Consider the following 24,738-nt stretch of genomic DNA (forward strand, 5'->3'; position numbering starts at 1 on the left):
TTCTCTATTCTATTCAACTTTGTTTTTGAAGAGCTCATGGCTACCTTTTCAAGGCTTCCCAGCGCTAATTCGGAGCCAAGAAAGCACAAGTGATCTATCTATATCAAGTATGTTTTAAATAGTTTCCTGAACTTTACTTCTGACTGATCAAATTTCCTGTGCTTCATTAAAGTATTTGGTTTTAACACTTATGACCCCTGATGAGGCACTGAAGCCTTTATGGTGGGTCGCACGCTACTCCCTAAACCAAAGTTAGTGGTTAATACAGTGGTCATTTGGTATTGTTGTACACTGTTGGTTACAGCTGTGCTCTCAGGAAACCATTAGAGGACATTCCTCCAGTTTAATGTGGTACATTAAGTTAATGGGAGTTGGGTGTGATTATTGGTGAGAGTTCATAAAGATGGAGAATGGGATGAGTAGATAGGCTAGGGGAGGTTGGATATTGTTAGACAGCAAGAAGAGGATACACAGAAGGAGGGTCTGTGAATTGTGATGAGTCAAAATGGGATGAGAAGGTAGGTTAGAAAAGGAGAGATAGTGTTAGACTGCAGGGAATGGTTACCCAGAAGGAGAGTTTGTCCTTAGGTTGGATTGCTGAAGTACAGCTGAGAGGAAGGCAGACAAGCATGCGTCAGAGAAGGCTACACTCAAAGGGATGAAGGTGTGCACAGGATAGACTGCAAGCAGAGAAATATTCAACAGAAAGGAAGGAGAGAGAATAATCACTAGCTTTGAATAAAGAACAATTTTCGTGTCGTCTTTTGGGAATATGGTGGGGTAGGTTTTGAGAAAAAATGCAATCTAATGAAGTATTAAAAGTATAAAGAAAGGTTGACGGTTGCTACTTGCAGACATGCAATATATGTTGCTGCGTCTTTGGCCGTTTTGTTTGGCTGCTGATGGTGCATAGTTAGTTGATACATATGTTGATGTCGTTGACACAGCTTGTACATTCAACGCTTATAAAGATATTGAAGATTATTTTGATTTTTTAGACTTCACACATGCTTTTTCTAATATAATTTAAAGAAATTATTTGTATTATTAGTTGGGGGGGAGGGGGGTGGGTGTGCCACTCAGCAACAATCACAATCCTTGTGAGGGTGAACCACAAAAGTCACTAAATAAACTTGTGCTTAACACTCTGGTAACTTGGCACCAAAGCAGGCCATCATAACTTAGAGGCAAACCAATAGAGTATAATTTTTTCAAAACATTTTTATTAGAAAGTAAAAGCAAGGAACCCAAAAAAAACTAGCAGCAACTAAAACATACAAAAGTGGAGCTTATCCACCACAAGAGGGCAATGAGGTATATAAGTAGAAACAAAAATATGTGCATGCTTATTAGGTACAGGTGATTGTCTCAGGGTAAACAACGTCAAAAGGCATAAAATACGATACAAATCAAATAATCTCCCCAATGAATGGGTCCTCCCCCAGCAGTACCCTGGGTGTGAGAGTAAATTTTAATAAATAAAAGTACACCAAAACTACCAAAATCCAATCAGTAGGACTGGAGATATTTTAATTTGAGACGAAAATAGGACCAAGAAGAACAAAGCTCCACTTGTGGTTATCTGGTCGCGCTGAACCTGCGGAAAGTCACAAATTCAGGACGACTGTGATGGACCGCGAGTTGGATATAGGGACCAGGTTCGTCCCGCTAAGTCAAACTCGGAGGGTGCCGTTTGAACCACAAGGAGGAGGCAGCCATGGGCGTGAGGAGCAGGTTGAACGTCGCAGACGTTGTTGCTGTAGTGTGAGGAGCAGTAGCTTTGCAATTTGGTTGATCGTCAAGGAAGGCCACTGTTGGTGCAAAGTGCAGGTTTTGCGTTGCCAGTCATCACGGACGGTCGTTGGAGGTCCAAAGAACTGGTCCCACTGAAACTTTGCATTGACGGAAGTCCCGAGCAGTCGATTCATGGAGCAATATGTCACTTCGCTGTCGTGAGGAGCCCAACACGTCTGTAACTTCATCTTTTCCTCAGGAGGAGTTCACATTGATGCTGGATAAGAGTCTAGGACCTAAGGTGACCTCTGGGGGATGATGACACACTCCAACAAAGGGCAACAGTAGGGCTCAGGGCAGGTGCAGCTGGGCAGTGGCAGGGAGGACCCTGGAAGCTTGCTGTGTCCCGTTATCACATAGGTTGGCCAACTGACCCTTGGGGTCACTCTGGATAGCCTGAATAAGAGACTAGTAGATCCAATCTTCCTTCTTCAGTCAACAGGGCAATCCCTCGTCCTCAGAAAAGAGGATAGTCCTTCTTCTGACCCTTTCACAGGTGCAGAGGTGTTCTGATGTGAGGTTCTGAAGGTCCCATTTTTAGACCTGGTACCAGACTTTGTGTGGGGGAGTTCTCTAGCTTACTCCCAACTGGTTCTCGTCAATTCTTCCCCTTTTCTTAGCTTCAGACCATGGTTGAAGCTTTTTTAATGCACAATTTTGAGTGAAAATTATCTATGATTATTTAGGATTTTTATGATTAAATTATTAACATTGCACTTAAAACGGTTTGATATGTCATCTAGAAGTGTGTTTTTTAATGTAGTTTAGTTGTGCTACTTCCATAAATTCACCACATTTATTAACGTGGATGATTTCCGTTCATCTTGATCCTGCGCATTCCCCCTCCCATCAAGTCCCCCTGCGAAACTTCTCTTCCCACAGTCTTTGCGAAGCACAAGATACTACAACGTAATGAGTTATTTTCTAAAGACTGCATGTAATGTGAACGAAACTTCCTCTGTCGTAAATGTTGCTTACCCAAAAAATAATTCCACAGCAGTTCCAATGTGAGCCTGATAAAATACACTACGGTATGGGTCATTGTTTGAAAAATGTTTTATATTCTGTTGTGCATCTTTGGACATCAACAGCGCAGGAGCTACCGGATCCATTCTTAAAAGTGGGTTAGTGTTATGTGCATTTCTGTGACATTTTCACTTCTGATTTGTTCAATGTGTTTATCACTAGTCATGCCATGCTCAATCTGAAGTCTTTGCTTATTACCTATTCATATAATGTGCATTAAGGAGGATTTTAAATTACAACTAATTCGAGTGTAAACATAATTTCTCCATTTGTTCCTCAATCTGCAGTTAGTAGTCATTAGGCATAATTAGGTAACCCGGTGTTAGTCTATCGGAGAGATAGTCTTATAGCAATGAAAAATGTTTTTAGGGGTTTATCCCTGCTAGGGCAAATAAAACTTACACATACATGCACTACATTTTTAAATGCCATGCTCCCTGCTCTATGAGTCTGTAGGGCTTACCTTAAAGGTGACTTATAAGTACTAAAAAGGAAAGTTGAGGCCTGGCAAAAGATTTATTTTTCCAGGTCGAAGTGGCAGCTTAAAACTGCACTGAAGGCTGCAGTGGCTGCCCTGAGAAGATTTAAAAGGCTACTTTGGTAGGTGGCACAATGAGTGCTGCAGCTCACCAGTGCAAAAACAACAGTTGATGGACAGAATGCAGAACAATGTCACACATTCACCCCAGTACAGAGATCTGGGCCTAAATCCATCGTTTTTTTGCTCACCATGCCATTCCAGTTTGAACCCAGCCATATGCAAATCAGTCTTGACCCTGTGCCCCATGGGAACAGCCCAGCCCGAACTGCCAAGCCAGGTCCTCCCTGGACTGGAAACAAGCATCCTAGAACTGGTTTCGGGGTTTCACCCCTCTTCAGCCAGGATAGCTTAATTCCAGTGGTATGGAGAGCACGGGACTCACGTCTGAGCATACCCGTCCCACTCGAGGTGACAAATGCAAAAACAACAATTGATGGACAGAATGCATAACAATGTCACACATTCATCCCAGTACAGAGATCTGGGCCTAAATCCATCGTTTTTTTGCTCACCATGCCATTCCAGTTTGAACCCAGCCATATGCAAATCAGTCTTGACCCTGTGCCTCATGGGAAATTCCTTACAAACTGGATACCCATTTTGTTTTTTAGGCTTGGTCAAAAACGTTCATTATCTCCCACACCCTCCTAAGGGGGAACATTACTGTTCGCCAAGCAATCGTCATCATCCAACACCTCAACATAAGCTAAAAACATGGGATACCATAATTGCCATTCCATTTTTGGTTCCCCAGCAACTTGGAGAAAACGGGGTGGAGCTTTGAAATTGGCCATACTTAATATTAGAACTAATATTTAGGAATTAACTCCAGAACCCATTTGCATTAGACCTAACTGAATTGAGAAGAAGAACAAACAAAACTGCAGGTGTTCCTGTCACCGTAAATACAGGTGCTAAAAAAACAATAACTGTGGCTGTGCAACTTCAGGTGTGCCTGTCACCATAGATGACGATGCACAAGCACTATCAAAATGACAAATCAGGTGTGCCTGTCACCGTAGATGCAGTTGTGCAGGTAAAATGCTTAATAAACAATAACTATGGCTGTGCAGCTACAGTGGATACTGACACACAAGCACGTCAAAATTCGAAATCAGGTGTGCCTGCCACCGTAGTTGCAGGCACAATACAGACTGAAAAAATGTGGGCCTAAAATTTAGCCCGATCTAACATGGCCACCAAGGGAACATGACACTGCATGAACACGTTTACCAGCAGCCACTTCCCCTGAATCTACACTGCAGCAGACACAAATGTTTCTATGCCTCTCTCGTGCACCAAGATGACGGGACGCGCTGCAACAGTCTCCTCTGGCACACGGCACAATGCCCTGAAAAGGTTCTCAACTGGGATACTCACAGCACCGCAGACCCCAATAGGAGACCTGCTGTAGCATTTAAGGGCCGACTCTCCGCAACCGCTATCGGTGGCCACCACACGAAACCCGCCGGACACCACGTAGGGCCAATATGAGCGCTGTGTTCCTTCTTCCCACTCATTGCCAGTATGTGTAGAGAAAACATTCTTACACAACACAAGGTAGTTTAGATAATTTAATGCAACAGAGAGAAGAGAGCTTTAACCACCTAACTGGCTCAGTTACTGTAGAATAAACCATCCCCACCAGAATACTCCCATCTCCCACATTCCTAGAACCTGCCCCCCACCAACATTCTACTCCCAAGAACACTACACGGTCGATGGGAAAGATGCTGTCAAGGGGTAATGACATAATAAAAGCAATGCTTTGTGGTGCCCTGGTGGATAGGAAATCAATGTTTTGTGTTCCCATGTTCAGCATAAGTCCAAACAGTGACGAACAACAGTTATGCACTGTAGCACAAGGAACCCAGAGCGATGCAGTGAGAGTGAAAGTGAGGACAGTGAGGTTATAAAGTCAAAAATATGCTGACGGTTTCTATTATGTCTTCCAGTGTGCAGTAGGATTGAGAAAAACTAACCTTTGCAGGGTAGAATAAGCAGAAAACAATTTTTTGACAGGTTGACAGCTTAAGGCGCCGTCTTTCTTTTTTATTTATGGCAGTTTGGAGACAAAAGAATTTCTGACATTGTTAGAAGAAACAACAGACCTCATTTCCAATCCTTCTGCAGAAGGGAAATATCAAGTGGGGGAAAAAAACACATAGCATGCGCGCTGCGTATACTGTATGGTACCATTACATGCAAAATACTTGACAGTAGACACAGAAACGATCATTATTTTGTTTATAAGATCCCATCGTGCATCTCGCCAGACAGTCTGGCTAAGTACCATATACAGGGTGATGTGAAGCACAGCAAGTGGCTTTCTGGATCCCAGAGATTTTCCCGCGGAAAGTGGGGAATGGCTGAGAATCTTTCCTTCCCAAATCTGTCCCTCGCCCGGTGCTCCACTCCCACCCCAAAAAACTCATACCAAGCGAACAATACAGGCCTTTTGAAATCACTTTGAACTTACATCTGCCATTCAAATTCTGCGTGTCCATGAACGAAAAGGCCTCGTCGCAGTTGGTACCTTGCTCAGCATAGCTTTTATCCATCGAATTCACCATCACTGTCATTTCCTGACGAGTACTGCTGAGTGTTTCTTTACGCTTCTTGGCCAATTTTCTTGAACAATGAAAAGAAAGAAAAAAAAAACATGAAGCCCAGCAAGACTACAGACACTGCGAGCCAGCTTTTAGAGTTATGCAGGTGGCGGATTGGCACTGAGCGACCTGTGGAAGTGGAAGGAGCAGTTCAGTGGAGGAGGAGGCGTGTTTCTGCTGACATAATTATGAAGAAAGTTCTGCCAGGAAGCCAAGAATATAGACGAGATCTACAGCTGTTGAAGAAGTTGAGCTATGGGCTAGAACAATCTTTTGAAAGTGCTGTCTTCTAAGATGCGGAAGATTTAAAAATTCAATTAGGACACATTTAAATTAAGCGCTTATACACGCGCCACAACCTTTATGATGGAATATAAAGAGAAGGAAATATAAAATAATTATTTTGTGTTTTCACTCTAACAGAATTTCATGCGAATAAAATTTAGAGACAAAAATAGTTATTCAATTGCGCGCACACAAAAACAACCCGAAACTGCTACACTTAGTTACATAAAGAACAAGGGAGAAAATTGGCTTAAAAAACTGTTTTGCTTCAGAGAAAGGGGCAGGGAGAGAAACAGCAACATACTGAAACAATGAGATGTTAATATGACAAAAGATATCTAAGCATTCTGGATTCGCCCACTTCTGCAAGTAAAACAGAATGGTATTATATTGTGATTGTAAACTGCATTTATAAATCGCTTATCAGGCAATGCACAAGTCCTAAAAAAAAGAAGTGACATCGTGGCGTGTCACATCACAGTGTGTGACATCACCACACGTAACATCCCACATGGCATCACAGAAAGTGACATCACAAGAAGTGACATCAGATCTTAAGAACTCACACGTTTATTAGCAGGTCTATCATGAAAATATTTGAGTGCATTACAATATTTACCAAATGAGACTTTGCTTCGTGGATCTGCCAAAAACATGTGGCAACCCTGAAGCAAAATCTGGGCCTCAATTTACACATTTATTCTTTAAAACCCAGTCACAAAGAAATTGGCAACAAGGAAACAATTTGCCATAAATCTATTCTGCTTAACGTGTTGCAAAGTCTGCATTTTAAAATATCTTATGGTGTTAAGACACCTGCTGCAGATGTCTTTGTGTGTAGGGTAAATCTCAGGGAATAATAATAATAATGGTAAGATAACTCTAGAGGTTTACATATTTGCTAGAGAGATCTGTGTTTTGTCTAGTCCCAGTTTTAAATCAAAGTAGCATTGAGTGCTAATATGTCTCCTGCAATGCACAATCATGTAACATGCAGAGGAAAGGTTTTTATTTTATGTAAATCGGTGAGTGGGTTACTGCTTTTAACACAGATATCCTTTTGCTACCAGCAGTTCAGAAATTGGAATCCTTCTAATATAGCACAGTGAGCTCTGAAGGCCATGTGGCCCCTACACCCTGTAAGCCTCACTGTCTCATGTAACACATCCTGTACACTGATTTATACAAATATGATTTTTTGTCAATGTATAATGTGTATGTGTGAAGTAACGTGCTCTGACACCCTGCATTTAAGTGAGTAGCGCTATAAAAGATATAATCCAAAAAAGCGGTATTTAAATTATTTGTGTAAATATTGAGACAGACCAACACATCTGACATTCTTAGAGCGCATGCATATGTCTTGTATACAGGGACGGAACAAAGTAAAAAGTGTGCCTCTCTTAAGTAACAGTGCAGTGATAAGCTGTGTGCCTTTGTTCCTTTTTTATTGCATTTAGGTGCGAGGCTCCCAATAGCTCCCAGTCAGGCTTTGTTATAAGCACAAAAGGTTCTGTTGGGTATAAAAATCGCTTAGCGTTTAAACAAGAACTAACTGTTGGAATTTTTTTCCAAAGTTCAAAGATAGTTAAATATCATGGATCAATCAAAGACACATCCAAAACAAAACACAATGTATTGATTCAAGACTTTATATATCCATTGATTGTTGCATGGAATGTAAGGCTGTTGTACCGTGGATTTAGAGGACAAAAGTAATATTAATAATACAGTAACAAAACATATAATGTGGCAGTGCAACATATATATAAATACAGCACGTAACTGTTACAAAAATAAAATGATACAAAGATGTAGGTGAGATTATCCGTCCAATTGTTACAAACCAGACCCTGTGTTCTTATTCACATTGATTTCAAGGGTGTAGTGGCTCTGGACATCATACTATTGTGCGTCGACGTTTCAACCCAGGATGTACGTGTTCTTGGAGTACTGAAGAAGACCCCCGTGATGTTTCTCCAATAACACGTACATCCTGGGTCAAAACGTCAACGCACAATAGTATCATGTCCAGAGCCACTACACCATTTGAAACCAATGTGAATAATAACACAGGGTCTAGTTTGTAACAATTGGACGGATAATTTCACCAATGTCCTTATGTAATTTGATTTTGTAACAGTTACGTGTTATATATACATATATATGTTGCACTGCCACATTATGTTTTGTCACTTTGCTATTACTATTACTTTTGTCCTCTAAAACCACTGTACAACAGCATTATTTTTCATGCAACAATCAATGGATATATAAAGTCTTGAGTCAATACATTGTGTTTTGTTTTTGGCGTGTCTCTGATTGATCCATGATATTTAACTATCTTTAAACTTTGACATTTTTTTCCAACAATTAATTCTTGCTTAAACGCCAAGCGATTGTTATACCCGACAGAATCATTTGTACCAATTATCAATTTCACCAGGTTCTGAGGGACACTGGGTTGCCCCATTACACTCTACTTACTTTTGTTATAAGCCCAGCTGGAATCTGATAAGCCTCTTTCTCGCTTGAACGTTGCTGCTCGTAATGAAAGCAGACAATGTGCAGGCGCTGCTTAATGTGTCCTGGTGTCTAAAAATTACACAGGGAGAAGTTTAGCAGATTTTTGTGGCCCAGCCTCTTGACAAGGTAGACAGAGTCCACCCTGTGAAAAAAGTGGGGAGACACAGTCTACCCTCAATTTTTGCCCTGTCACTTTACTCCTGACAAGGCACTGAAGTGCTTTGTGGCGAGTAGCATGCTTCTCCCAAACACAAGATTAGAGTTTAATAGTTAGTAGTTTAGTAATTTGTGTTTTTTATTGTGGATTACTTGTGTTAAGTTTGTGCTCCTGACTCCATGTGTACAGATTAATGGGGCAGGAAAAAGCCAATACAATAGTAATATCAAATTTTGATTTTGGAACACTTTTCTAAAACTAAAATTACGCAGCAGACATTAGCAGTAGTAGCGCACCATGATGGAATCCTACAAAAAGGGAAACCTGGCAAGATAGCAAGATCATATCTGAGTAAAAGAAAATGTACCTTCTGGGGCCTTTCCTTAAAAAACATATGGGGTGCACAGTAATGAAAATAACCTGTTTTTAAAACATTTACATATGAAGCTTGAAACTAGATTTGACTAGACTTGAAGCCTTGAAACTAGACTACTGTGTACCTCACCTGTGTATGCATAATAAATACATAAACAAAATACATACATCTATCCATAACGTTAAATCATATATTGCACTAAAGCTACATTTTTATTTCAATTAGAATAGTAAAATGCCTGGATAAGCTGTCCTTAGTCATCATGGGAGTGTAGAAAGCAAGACATACAGTCATGCCTAAACTTTGGTACAAGACTTCTGTGTAGCTCTCCTATCTGTCAGGCGGGAATGCCTCTGTTATAGTTCCAGTTATAGATCAAGCAGGCCTCTGGTATGCGGCTATGGCTCACCTATAAAAATGCTGTTATTAAATAAAGCCAAATCATTTTCGCAGTTTTTTTTATTCCACGTGTGGCATGCTGTTTGTGATCCAGTTCATTCCTACACACAAAGAAACCTAGAAACAGCATAAACTTGTACAACCCAGAACTGGTGTGTCTCTAAGAAGTAGATGAAATTTACACTCATTCAAGTGGATTTTCATGCTACATTTTGTAGTACGTAAAGTAGTACTCCAAGAGTACTACTAACTACAAAATGCAATTCACAAACCTATGGCTGGAAATCTCTGTGATGGTGGCATACATAGATCTTGGCATACACAAATCTGACATTTTGTTGCACATCTTGAAGGGACCAAAGAATTGGCGGAAAAAATGGGAATATATTACTCAAAAATGGGTGGGGCCGAGAGGAAATAAAAGAAGGGTTTGGGAGCTATAAACCCATGCAAAACACTCACCCACAAAGAGTAAGATCAATGCTATTAAAACAATACATTTCTAAAGTTACTGCAGCCCTAATAGTGTCAAAGCAAGCTTAAATTTTCTCCAACCCAGCCTTGAAGCAAGTCCGACACAACACAGGGCCGACCACTAAAACAGCAACACACTGGAAATCAATAGAGGCAGGGATTTAAAATAACATCCTGTAGTAATTCATTTAAAATATATTAAGTTATACATTGATATATATATATATATATATATATATATCGAATTGACCTGCCTTCTTTCAAAGCCACTTCATGTCGAGGAAAAGCAGGCACGGACCACAGAGTAAGTGCTAAGTTTGCTTTATTCTTTGTCAGCCATAACGCGTTTGGGTCCAGCCGGACCTTGATCACATGACAACGCTCTTAGTTACTTACACCCCTTTTAAAGTGACATGTGCAACATTCAGTCCCTGATTGGCAATAGACATGAAAGAAATACTCTATCAAGTATATAATCTTAAAAATTGAAATTGAACAAATAAGTAAATAAATAAATAGGTTTTAATACATTGGCTGCTCCTCCATGTAATACAAAATGTATAACTTCATGATAAAAGTTTTTAAATAATGTATCAAAATGTTATGTTGTCATTCCTGAGTAAAAACAGTGTTAATAAAAATGCATATATAAAAATACTTGATTCTCAAACATTTCAATAGAATAAACTTATAAATATACAAATATCATTTTGAAAAAAATCCGTTATTAGTTCATTCCTATGATTTTTGTATGTGCATAAAGGTCAGCAGACTATTCTTCGTGATCAAAATTGAATGAATATGTGTATATATATATATATATATATATATATATATATATATATATATATATATATATATATATATATATATATATATAATAAGAAATTCATTATAATTATTTTATATTTAAAAATTAATAGTAGACTTAATTTATAAAAATGAATACCCCTTTTTAACTAATTTGAAGAAATATAAAACGTATTGAACATTATTACATACATAGGTTTTAATCAGGTTTAACACACATTAATAAAAATGTTAGTGAGGGTGGGTAACTTTTTAAATAAAAAATAGATTTAAAATTAATATTTATGAAATTAAACTAATATGTATTACAACATTGGAATGATGGAAGCTCCATTTAATACAATGGAGCAGCAGCAGCCTACATAAACTGGTACAGACCCGCTGCACTCAACATTTCAAAGTTCTAATAAACAGCTTCTGCCCTTCTCTTTCCCTGCCTCTCCAAAATACATGGAGTGGGCAGGGGAAGCGAAATGCAGGGGCTATGCCACAGGGCACACCGGAGCCTTCCCCCTACATTCGTTCTTAGAATAACTTGAGCATGGGAAGGGGGAATGCTGTTCAGCTCCTGGGTTTCCCTGGCTTTGCTTGAACTACAAATTCAACCAAACCTAGGAGAACCAGGGGCTGACTTCAGCCCCTTTTCACAGGTCTTGCTGTAAATGTTCAACAGCTAACAGCTGTGGCCCTACACGGCGTGCTTTTAGCTGTAAAACATTCTCAGCAACAGCTGTGAACTAAGGCCTCATGGAGCTGAGGAGATTTCAACCACCACGGGCTCCGTAAGGCCTTTGTTTTTACTAATTAGAACATTCTGCCCTCATGGGGCAGAATGTTCTAATACATTTAGTGCCCGCCGTAACTGGTTATACCAGCCATTAAAAGCCTGCTCCCTTGTTAAAGGCCCTCACCTTCGGCTCAGGCCTTTATCGTTGAAGTGGGCCTTTAATGGCCGGTGTAGCCCACTACTGCAGGCTATAAAGCTATAATATTTTTAAATGAGTTTATTTATTAATACATACACATTTATTTTGATATTTATTTTATAGACATACTCTACATTAAAATATTATTGATTAAAGAAATAACATTTATTAAACCTCCCTATATTTTCCCGTATGGAGATCTCCAACAACAGGTGAAAAGTTACTAGTAGTAACTTTACACTCGTAAATTCAGACTCAGGAAGCTCCACCCCCTCATTGGAGAGGGCAGAGACATGTAAGTCTACACTGACATATACATCTCCTCTCAGAAATGGGGAAGATTTAAAAGTGGGGAGTTACACCTAGGTGTTGAAGATGATATACACATGAGTAAATCTAATCATGTGAGTTTACCTTTGTGAATCAGGTTCTCCGTGTTTGCGTGATCTCTCTGAAATGGTCAACAATCTGTGCATTATTGTACAAAAAGCAAACCAGGCCAGCAAGATTGTAGAAGAAAACAAATACGAAACTTCGCCTCACAACATAAATCATACCACACTGCATTCCTTTGCCAACCCATCAATGCAAATGATATTATGCAGATCATAGCAACTGAGAACAGATGTTCAACTGGAACTCATTTTAAAGCACAATATGATTACACAGATTTAATCTATACAGGGGAAATTGTAATAAAACATACATGTACTCTGTAAGAACTTAATCTTTAGTTATAGGCTCTAAAATGGACTGACAACCACGATGCCATCATTTCTTTATCCAATTCGATTCAACAGAACTGAAGTTTTATTTGAAAACATAAAATAAAGGAACCTTATCACATTTATCATAAAGTGAATGGTGATAAGATTCGTAGAAGCACCCCAAGGGAAAAATTCCGAACCAGAAAGTGAAAGAATCGTGACCATTTGAGTATACAGTAAATTGGTTTCTCTAAGAAGACAGCCAGTCCTTTCTCAAATAATGAATCACAAAAGTAAAGTACACAATGTGTTCCTAGCACACAACTCTGGTCTGTCTCTTTTTGTTCTCGGCGATGTTTCAACCCAAATAACGGATGCTGGAGTCTCATCGGGACTAAAGGATTACCTGTGGGACCGTGTGCGGTATATAATGCCTTGGTAATTGGAGGATGGAATCTCTGTAAGGCTATTGCGGGCCCCAACCAAATAATGGATGGACCTACATGGCTGAAAGGAACGCGGTCTCCCAATCAGAGATCCACAATAATCAGTAAACAAGCATTTACAATGCAATAGGTCTCGCATTATTAAAGTTTGAGCTATTGGTGTTGCATTATTTAGCAATGCCAATAGCTCAAACTTTGATAATGCGAGACCTATTTCATTGCAAATATTTGTTTTACTGGAGTGTGGGTTTCTCTTTCAAGAAGCCTTTTTATTGGTAATTGTACATTTTATCACTCACCGGACAGGACGAGATTCAGTTTAAAGCAAATAATTTTTTTTTTTATTGGCGTGTGGGGTTCTCTTTCAAGAAGCTTTTTTTGGTAATTGTGCATTTTATCACTCACTGGGCGGGACGAGATGCGGTTTAAGGACACCTTTACAGAAAGGGAGACAGGTGGAATTACTATCCCATAGAAATGTGGGGGCCCGTCTTTTCGCATCTCTTGCACGGACTTCTGGTGCTTCTGTGCCTGAGCACTATAGAGGTCAAAGGTCGAAGTTATGTCAGGCTTGCTTGAGACTTGCACCATTCAACACCCCCCTGCTCCTCACAACCAACCGTGGCCACAGCTATGAACATCAGCGGGAATCGTGAACAGACTTCAAGCTGTGGGTGTGAGTACCTGTCTGTGTATTGACAACCTACAGGCACCTCAACCCCGATTATACAAGCGCCGGGTCGGGAGCGCAATAAACAGCCCTCTCTGGCGAATTACTTTAGGGAAGCATGACAGACAGACGAGGACAGAGAAAACGTGGAGGAAAGAAAAAAGGCGATGAAGTTTGCAAAGTCGAATGAAAAAGATGGCAAAACGAATGTGAAAGATCAACGAGGAAGGAAATAGGAGAAGAGTAACCGACAAGTGAATGTGTCACGGCTGGAATATACAGTACGTTTTCTCTTAGAGAATTATCAAAAATTAATCTTTCTAGCAAGTTATTCCACCCATACCGTCTTTTAAAAATAAACTGTCACAAGTATTTCAAACATAGTTACACAGACGTTTCCCAACCTATACAGCTCTGCGACGATCTACCAGGGAAAGTCCTCCTCCTCTTAAAAACAAGCCAGCGAGTGGTGCGCACACGCTCCACAGCGAGCGATCTGTTTTCAATTATCGCGCCCGTGTCTGGGCATGATAATTGAAAACAGATGTCGGCCGTGCGGGTAACAGACACCAATAGGCCATGGGCAGAGCAACGCGACCGCCTTTGGCCTATTGCGTGCTGTCTTTCTGAAAAAGACGACCGCAAACGCAATTCCGTGGACCAAAAGGAATCGCACGAGCGTGTGCGATTCCAGGCTCCGTTTTGGAACCCTCCACAAAAGGACTCGCGCTGCATCGCTAGGCGCGAGACCTAAAAACCCAATGACTCATCTGCGTGGGAAGGAAAAAAAAATGAAGATCGTGTCATGATTGGCCAATAGAACTGTTCCTCTAATGTCCATCTAGAGGATCATATACATTTGGGAATCCCATGAAATGGGCTCTCATTGTCAGTAAGGCAATCAATGATTAGAAAAAACACAATGAATACCAAGGATAGGAAAATTAGCACGGGTTGAAGCTATTATGTGAGGAACATAGCACTTTTCCACATGATTTAGTTCAGCCCCAACATTCAGTGTATTAGATAAATATGTATGACCACGGTTTTTCAAGAGGTGGGCTAGACAGCGGGACAATATCTGAAACCTATCATCCTTGGGATACAGGCTGATACAGAAATGAACAAATATGTCAAACTCTTTTTAGACAGAAAATGAAAAGACACACCAATGCATTTTGAAAAATAGGTGTAACAAAACAAAAGATGCCACACAATTTCCACAAGTCCTGGGAAAGTTGGAACAATTAAACGTAACCTTGTGAGAGCCCCAGTGTAACTGATTTTAGAGACTATCCTCAAAATACAGATACTTGAGAAGCACCAATGTATTCAAGTGATTCTGTTAATCAGTTGGCACTCCATCACGTGTTTTCTGAGAGGTTAAAACATAATACCTGTTTCTCGCCACACATAAAACACATTTTCTTAACTGTATCAATGGCTAATAAACCATCTAATTGCTAAAGAACTATTGCCAACCTTACTGCCTGAAATGTTGGGCCACCAGAGTTCTAATTACACCACATGCATAAATCTCTCTTTCCTTGGGGTCAAAGCAATGAATAACTGACACCAGCACAATGTGTGGTTGGCCTATTCACTGTAACTTTCTTTGAACCTCTCCTTTTGATTTGGCAAAGCTGAAGAAAGGGAAACTTTCGGGGGAAGTCAGACTAGAGCCCATAACTGTATTGAAGGTAAGAGCAGGGCCTGAAAAGGAGTTCTCCTGAACTGAATCTGTGAATGTAGAAATTCTACACTGCTAAAACCAATGCTGTAAAAGAGTGAGTGGGTTAGCTTCATGGAAAAGGTAGGAAAGGTGGATCATTGGTGCTACAGAATCTGGAAAAGGTACAAATTAACTCGAGGGTTTCCTTAAAAAATGTTACGCTGAACAAACTAACCTTGTAACAGTTTGGGAGATGAATACATCCCCCGGGTGTGAAGCGGGACTGCTCATTTGTGTATCCCTTGGATTGGTGGTTATCCTACTAGACAAAGCAGAGGCAATTCTTCATTTTACTCCTGGGCACCACATGGTGTTCTGCCTAATGCTGGTGCCCTGTTTACCTACTCTATGAGAAGGAAGTTTCAAGAAAATGTGGTGGTAAGTCTGGCTACTGTGGAGCACAGGAGGGGAAAGGACAAGCAAAGAACAGCCAAACTAAAGCCCTGTTTCTATCAGGCAACTGAGTAGGGCAACAGTAGTGGTTCCCTGTTGGCATTGGCCGTCAGGTGAGGCTGTGGACATGTTAAAAGAAGACCAATATGTTTTTTGGGATCCAAATTCTGCTAACACCCAAGTGTCAGATACCAATATCACAGACTTCGACAAAGACAAAACGTTTGCTGAGCTTTGCCAAAAAACAACTGACACAAAGATCCGCTCTATGGCTTCTTTCAACCATGCAATACCTTTATACCTGGGCCTCAAGCTTGATCGAAGGATCTGGAAATAATTTAAGGCTGCAGCCTGTGATGACCCCTCTCTGAAGAGAGCACAGCCCTCTACACTGTACAACCACGTCATTATACCAAAGCGATGCACCAGTTAACCTCTGTCTATCCCATTTCATGGAGACTTCCCTAGAGGTACCCTTGAGATGACTGCCACTGGAGAGGACTGAGCTTCAAGAAAATCTTACAGTTTGATGCTAACTGGATCCAATCCCTAACACCAGTCCGACTGCGTCTGCTTGCTTATCAGCCTACCTTTTGATCCATTTAAAAGACCATAGCGATTGGGGTGTTCTAACTTGGACTCCATTTCTCAGACTAGCATTTTTTCCTGATGGCTCCTATCTCAAATGTAGCTCTCATTCCATTTAAATGAAAATAGTTACACTGATTTTCTCATATATTGTCTGGCTTTGGGGGTCTTAATGGAGCTTAGACTGCTAGTGGCTCCAATCTCAAATGTATCCCCAATTCAATGAAAATAGTTATACCTATTTTTCCATATAATCTCCGGCTTTGGGGTCTTATTTAATGTATTTCACTATTTTAATAGAGCTTAAACTGATCTTTTATATCTTTAGCTATATCACTTTCTGAATTGTTGGTTGTTGCACTCAATCAATCAATCAGGGTCTTGTATAGCGCTGCTACTCAACCGTGAGGGTCTGTCTCAAGGCGCACTCCCACCATCCCCGAGGAGTAGATCTTGAGCTCATGCCTTCTGCAGAGAGCCCCTTGGCAAGGGATTTGTGGGAACTCAGCAACAACATGTCTAAAAGTTTGTAGCCACTCATTGCACAAATAGCAGCCCAGGAGGATCTCGAACATGAAGGGACCCTCCTGAACCTAAAATCCCTGCGCTTGTTCACAGAAACCCTCCATACTCTCTGAAAGAAAGGATCAAGCTTTATTTGCCAAGGAGCATCTTTTGTGACAATGGATAACTCTAAAGTGAACACTGGCCATGAACCCAAATCTCCTCACAATCACGCACAGACTTTTACCTTTCCCTATGGAAAACGTACTGCGCCACTGCACTAGGCAATGGAAGCGATGTGTAAAACGTGAGACACTAGTAAAAAAAAATAGAAAAGGTTAAATGAACATGATTAGGAAAATGAAACCAAACCTATATTAATCCTAATCGGCTGCCAACGGACCAGTGCCTTCATTATGGTTCATACAGTGCAGACACTTAGAGAAACGCCATAATCAGGAAAAGGAAATCAGCCAATGACTCTTCTTTTTGCACACTCCCAATGACAACTCCCATTTTTTCTTATAATATTTATAGATGCTTGCCGCTGCACCAAGGTCAAGTCCTAGGCTCATTCCATCGATCACCTGGGATATGATGCAGGGCTGAAATGTACTAAATCCCCCTGAGGGAGTGATTAATAGCCCTAAACACAACAGCCTGCATTTAAAACAAGTCACAGGAACAGTTTTCATCACCTTTTAAGGTCATGTACAGACAAGGAAGAAACTAGGAGAAGGAATCTGCTATTCATTCCAGCTGCCATACAATTCCTCCCTGAGCTCCATTTTGGTAGTATGCTGCTGGGCCAAGAAGGGGTGTGCCATCCTCTCCCATGAAGGGATAAATCCATCCTCTGAAGGTATACTGCCTCTGAAGCCCTCCCACATGCTATCAGGCCTTGAGGAGTCCTACCGCTGCCCCCGATGAAGGCACCCAGACTATAGGCCTAATTCAGAGAGGTGCTCACCAGTACACCACAGGCACTGCAATCTGGAGTTGGTTGCAGGAGGAAGGACCAATTTTCATTACCTGCTGTAAATGAGCCGCGCCGATCACTTTGTATTGCCAGATATGAACACACACTGAAGGGATATACCGCGTACTGCACATAATGCTAGTCTCTGCCTGACGTGTTAAAGAAAGTCCAGAAGGCATCAACTTATCAAATAATAAGGTCCTCCGCCTCCTGTTACGTGAAATGGTGGAAATAGTACCAGCACAATTTCTGTAGTGAAGTGTCGGTTCAACCGGGGTGATCTTGTCGGGGAGGAAAGCCATTTTATCCCTAACTATTTCTACATAAAAAACTAATTCTAAAAGTCACTTTTATCAAGACTTTTTTTTCTATTCATTTCCAGACAGACACAGAAGCTTATAGGATCAGAAAAAGCGTACCCAGGAAGCCACGCGGGCTTATTACAGCTGAATGAATGCGACATGAAAGGTGTGCTGTGAAGTAACTTCATGACAGATTTGAAAATCACCTCCCTATATCAAAAAGGACTTTGAAAGAGTCGATTAATAATTTAAGACCGCACTTTCGTATTCCACTCACATGGGCTGCACTCCTTCCAAAGAGTGCAGCTTACGGCACACACAATACCACTTCTTTTATGCTGTTTCTAACAGAGTAAGTAGTGTGTGCAAACACACATTTATTAATTGGAGGCACTATGCACCACATGGGAAGAGCAGTCGGACTCGTTATGTCAAACGTCTTAGTAATTAAAGTTTAACGTTGAAAGAAAGGAGCAGGGGGACATTTCGAACCAACTATCATTAAAACCCCAAAAAGAAGCTAATAATTTAAAAATGTTCGGGGACAGGCAACGGCATTTTATCTTCTTTAAACTACAGGCATACCATGAACTAATAGGAAAATACACGTCCACTCTCATGGAGCGCTGCAAGGCAAAGAAAAAAGTAGTTTGCGAAATGTGAAAGTAGTGGAAGGATAGAAGTCAGGCAAAAGAATGGTAAAGTGGGTACACTACAAGAAGGGATAAACACAAGAAGAGGAAGGCAAGACATCGAATAAACAGCAAGCAAATAAGAGATTATAAGGCCAAGCAATGGAAGCAAGGGGCGGGCTCCAAACCCATTGTAAATTTTTGGTATGGTTCACAAGAGACTTGCTCATATAGACAGCTAACATTTGGCTGGTAGGCAATACCTAAAAATGAGAGAAAAGTGATTTAAATAGAGGCAGAAAAGAAGGAAAGGGAGAAATTGAAGAAAGGAAATAGAAGAGACTGGGGCTTGTGGCAAAGCAAGAGAATGCGATAAACAGATAACAAAATAAAGGTAAACAAGAGTGAAAGAAAAAGAAAAAAGAGAAGTACCTTTCTGAATTTCACTAATCAGTCTACGACACTCATGCATGCTTTCTTGCAGTAGTAAGTTTACTAGTGGAGTGCATCGGAAAATGTAAGGATTTACCTAAATTTTCAGTCACACTCTTGGGAAGTTCTTGGGAATGCTCAAAATTGCAGAAAGCAATGCTATGATTTTTTTTAAATTCGATTTCTGTGTCTCCTTTCAGACATGATACAGAAAAGTGAAAATCTTGATTCACCAACACGTACAATTTTGACAGCAGTTAAATAAATAGGCATGTGCCTTTACAGGCCTCAATGCTTCGTGATTTTGCAGGTGAACATCAACATGGTGCTAGTGCCACGAAACAAAATGGACCTGTTGAAACTTATAAAGGCACGTGAAACTTGAGCGAAGAAAGCAACGCTCCTAAAGAGAACTTAAATACACATAGATATAAGGGTTCAAAGGGAAATGGATATCAGCGATACATCTGAAATAAACTGCAGGATTACAGCTTGTCCATCCCTTTCAAGTACCTCACTCCAGAAACGTTCAGAGAAATAAACATGGCAGTTAACAGACAAACCTCTATTTTACTATTTTGTTTTCAATGAACAGGTGTAGAATTGTTTCTCTGCTAGCTGCTGAAAAAGCCAATTTTAAATAATACACTAGGGAAACTTTTAATTAAAATAAGGGGTGGGAATTTGATTATTAATTTCCTGGATTATTATTATAGTAATTGCATTAGTCAATATTGTAAATTTCTAACTCTACAAATCATTGATCTAATAAATTGTCAAAGACAAAAAAAACTCACTCAACGGCTCCAACTATACCATGTCATACTGATTACACTTCCCCCATCTTCTTGCAAAATCAAGCTGCTATGTTTTTAAATGTTTGCAATATTTGACGAAGTTGTTTACAGCGAAATCATTGTGTAATTTGTTTCAAGCCCTTGAAATGCTCTCCTTACAAAATGGTTCACTCAAATGCATACATGATAAGTCATTCGCAACACCGCAATCTTTATTTTGTCCCCATCAAGGTCTTTGCCTTAGAGCTGACTGATCTAGCTCAGACCACACAAGTAAACATTTATTCTCCTCTAAGGCCCTCCTTTATTCCATCATTTTAGTCTCCATCCTGCCGCAGAACTCAACTACCTTAGACTGCCCCAAGCTTCGCTTATTTTTCTTCCTGCATGTGTGCTTTAGTTTCACACACTGCACTGAGCCTGCCTCTCGGTCTACCCATGCGCCGACAATGCTGTCTTATAGAAATGTAACTTGGTGCACTGGGACTATTTTTGTGACATGCCAAGTAATGAGGATGACCCTCTCAAGAAACCTACCTCTGCGGATAGCAGAATTCATGAAGGGTCAAGGATGGTAAGGCCTGGATGCTGTAATCCGCATTTCTGTTTCCATTGCACAAACTCGCCCTGCAGTGCAGAAAGGGAGTGTAAACACATGCAGTACTCTTCTGCGCATGATATGGCTCTTTAGGGAGAAGGCAAACATTGGGTGAGCTGTACAAAAAGGTCTTGGGACAAATGGAGGGAGAAGTAGTTATTAGTAAATAATAGAGTTATATTCTTATGACAATGCCGGTCTCCTAATTAGGCAACCTGTGTAACACAGAGGGTGCATGAGAATTTATGAAAGACTATCACAATGATAAGGGGATGAATGAAGAAAACATGGTGGTTAAAAATTAAAATATACTTGTTGCATTGGTACAAAAAAAAGGTAGACGAAAAACTGTTGCAGAACTGAACCAGAGATGTCCAACACTTGCTTGGGAGAATAAGCGCATGCTAGAATTTCAGGATATCTTCATAACATAAATGCACTTAAAATAATTCTATTTGGAAATCATTAACGCTGACAACAATTATCCTGAAAGTGTTGCATGGATCCGTCCTTCCTGAATTAACATTGCGCAGGACTAATCTAATGCATTGTAACTTGTTTATTTAGACTGGGGTTGGAAAACGGGGCATTCAATTTCTTTCAATAGAGAAATTGTGGGCAAATATCTTTGAGCTATATAAGATTTACATTTACTCATAGCTCTAGTCCTATACTATATGCAAATGTTAACATTTAAAGAATGCAGCAACATCTGAAAGCTCCACCTAATACTTATGAAAATTAAAGAGGGTATAAGCAACAGCTGCTTGAAATAGGAAAATGTAATCAACGGCAGCCATATTTTTAGGCTGAGCCCGGGCAGCACATGCACTGCTCTGCAAGGCATGCTGTATTAAGGTATGGTCATAAAGCTCTGCCAACTCTCCGCCCAGTTTTTTCATTGGCTTGTGTCATTGCCCATTGTAAATTGTGGCTTTTCATTAGTCAATAGGCTTATTAGTACCTCCTTAGTACCACCTTTTCCCATTTTGTAACCTCCCATGAGGACATCCCCTGTTACGTGTGTTGTTGCTTGGTAGGCTTTAATTACAGCCTCTGAGCACTATTTTCTCAAAGAGCTTTGTCCTGCCTGCACCTGCCAGCAGGAAAAGGTAGGACATGCTCTCTCCTAACACATTTGCAATGCAATAGGTCTCGCATTTGCGAGAGTTCAAGCTACTGGCATTGTAATTGACAGCGCCCATTATTTATCCGTTTAAAAAACAAAAAACATTAATAAAAAGCATTGTCATTTACAATGCCAATAGCTCAAACTCTCATAAATGCAAGACCTATTGCATTGCAAATGCTTGTTTAACTGTCTCTTGTTAGGTAGCAACCATGCAGAGTCAAGGCTGAACTTGAACTTGTTCGCAATACCCAATTTATTGTTGTTTCTGGCCCTAATGTAATAGGTTCAGGCATTTTTCTTCATTCTGAACTAGCTGAAATTGCTGTGTAGGACCATCTGGGCCTTCGGACAGATGGTGTTGTTTATACTAACTTTGCTATATACTGAGAAACTACGGGGCGTATTTACAAGGGCTTATCGCCAGAGGAACGTCACTTTTTGCGACGTTCCTGTGGCGATAAGCCCTTCGCCTTATTTACAAGGTGGCGTTGAGCCACTTAACGTGGCTTAATGCTGCCTTGTAAATAAATCCCCCTTTCATGCTAGACTTATCGTGAAAGGGGCTGGCAATGGGTGTTGCGTTGGGCTTTCCATCGCAACACCCATTGATGTTGACACGGCCCCCTATTTACAAGGGTGGCGTAAATATGAGGCAGCGCCAAAATTAAGACCAGGGAAAACCTGGTCTCAACAAAGCAAAACGAGGAGAAATGTTTAATTTTTCCTCATTTTTGCTGTTTCTACGTGTGCTGCATTGTGGAGCACACACAGAAATAGCAAATTGCCATGAATGATTGTTTATGTGCAGGAAGGGATACCTTCCTGCACATAAACAATCATTACCTCAACGCACGCACCATTGCACTATGGTGCACAGGTTCTTGCGTTGGCGCTAGGCAGCTAAGTTTAGAGACAGTGCAAGGGAAAACACAGGGATGTGCCGTACCATTGTAAATACGGTGCATCCCTCCATTTTCAGAATGGCCGAGAGTGGGGTTAGAAATTTTTGCTTAACGCCATGCTTTGCCATTCACTTGTGAATATGCCCCTTCATTTTTTAAGGCTTGCACGGATATAGCCTGCTCCTTTCCACCATTGTGCAGACACATGTTTGGACTCTTTGCACCGACACACAGCTGCTCCCTTCCACCACTGTGCAAACACGTTTTAAGTTTTGCGCTGAACCTCCTCCCTCTCAGAACTGTGAAATGAATCACTAGACAGTTGAAGAATATCGAAATTTACGTAAATTTGCCATCCTTGTAGGAATTGATGTGTCCTACTTAAAGACAGTGGTGATCTCACCTTTACTTCTCCCTATTTAGAATGCCATCACTCAAAACGTAAAGCCAGAGCAAAAGTCACTTATTTTAGTATTTTACTGTGCATGTATGATGGAATCCCTCTTGGGAAGCTAAAACCTACAATTTTGAGCATTCTTCAGTATAAGGGGCCAGGCAGTAAAATATTAAAGCAAGTGATTATTGTTCTCACTTTACCTTTTGTATGAGGAAATTATGTATGCCACAACATTCACCTTTAGAAACACATTAAATGCTATGCATTATGGGGCACTGGAAAAAAGCATCAGCAAAGCTAATATGTTTCATCTATGCAACCTGTATTGGCTTTGTCAATGTTTTTTTAGGCATGCTGCACAGCAGCCGGCGTTATCCAATATGTGTTAAAAGTAAAATAACGCAGGGGGCAAGAGACACGAGGGATATCTGAAGAAGGGTTCTTCAAGAATCGACAGCGAGAGGAGGGAGGGGGGTGGCAAATCAAGCATGGAGCGAGAAGAGAGAGGGCAGAGTGGGAAAGAGACAACGGACATCAGGAGGAGGGCGGGGTGGAAAGACACAACTGACATCCGGATGATGGCAGGGGAAAGCAATATGAAGGAAAGAGCAGCAACAGCAGGAACAGGGTGGGGGCGAAGGAGAGAGACTGTAGAGGCATGCACACTATAGGAGTGCATGTGAAAAGTAAATTATGAGTACCTGCAGGAGCCTGTGGCAGGACACTGGCTCCAGAACAGAAACTGTACTTGGTTCATGCTCCACAGCAGAGACACACACAAAGCCCAAGAAGGAAGCAGAGGCAAGGAGGAGGCTCTGACCAATAAGAAGTATTGAAAGAAAAGTGATGTTGGAGCCAACTACTGGTAAGTAATGGTAAGTAAGGGGTGATCTCTAAGTCCGTTGTAAGTCTTTTTCTTTTCACAATAGACCAAATAGACAATAACTGCGGAACAAATGTGCAAGGCACCAATCTTTCTATATTCCTGACTGGCTTAGTCTGACCTCACTGCAGGGCAGGTGCTTCTATAAGGCAAAATAAGGCAGCAGTACTAAGGTGCCACCTGGTGGTGCCACATTATTACAGGCTAAAAAATATTTATTTTTACAGCATTCAGAGCAGTGGTGAGCCTCCGCAGCCCCCACGGTGCATGGGGCCACCACAGCAATTGTGCTAGGTGGTAGGCCGGAGAACGGGGGCCCTTCCGTATATTTTGCAGGCGGCCACCCTCAAGTTTTGTTACACCACAAATTCAGAGCACTCCTGTAAGACGCAGTTACATGCTGCTATGTGGGGGGTGCATGCTTGGAAGCTGTTGTATTGCAGTGAGGTCTACATGGAAAGGATTTCGCCATCGAGCTGGACTGACAAGACTGGTGCTCTTATCCAGTCATAGATTGCAATGCTTGATAGCGCAAAGGTGGGAATCGGTTGCTATGGGATATTCTAGATAACATTTTTGAGTGACAGCCAGCCCACTAACCCGTGCCCTGTGCTGGGTACCGTACTCAAGCCTGAACCTTTATATAACCTTGGAGGCTACCCACGAGGTACCAGAGATAGCTGAGGGAAGGGCTATTAGAATCACTCATGATGCAGTCCAT

At 40.9% G+C, this 24,738-nt stretch overlaps 1 protein-coding gene across 12 annotated transcripts in view; it reads right to left on the reverse strand.

Annotated features, from left to right (window-relative positions):
* Window positions 1-24,738, reverse strand: part of PTPRM (protein tyrosine phosphatase receptor type M) — a 1,478,792-nt gene that overhangs the window by 289,381 nt on the left and 1,164,673 nt on the right. For 7 of the 12 annotated variants that reach the window (XM_085607015.1, XM_085607014.1, XM_085607013.1 and 4 more), the window contains one exon: window positions 5,841-5,992. In XM_085607015.1, coding sequence (XP_085463141.1) covers window positions 5,841-5,992 — 152 coding nt within the window. Of the gene's footprint in view, window positions 1-5,840; window positions 5,993-20,642; window positions 20,733-24,738 lie in introns of all 12 variants that reach the window. The other 5 variants (XM_085607017.1, XM_085607008.1, XM_085607007.1 and 2 more) reach the window with 1 other exon arrangement.

Source organism: Triturus cristatus, chromosome 5_2 (genome assembly GCF_964204655.1).
Source record: "Triturus cristatus chromosome 5_2, aTriCri1.1, whole genome shotgun sequence".
In the NCBI taxonomy this organism is placed as follows: Eukaryota; Metazoa; Chordata; class Amphibia; order Caudata; family Salamandridae; genus Triturus; species Triturus cristatus.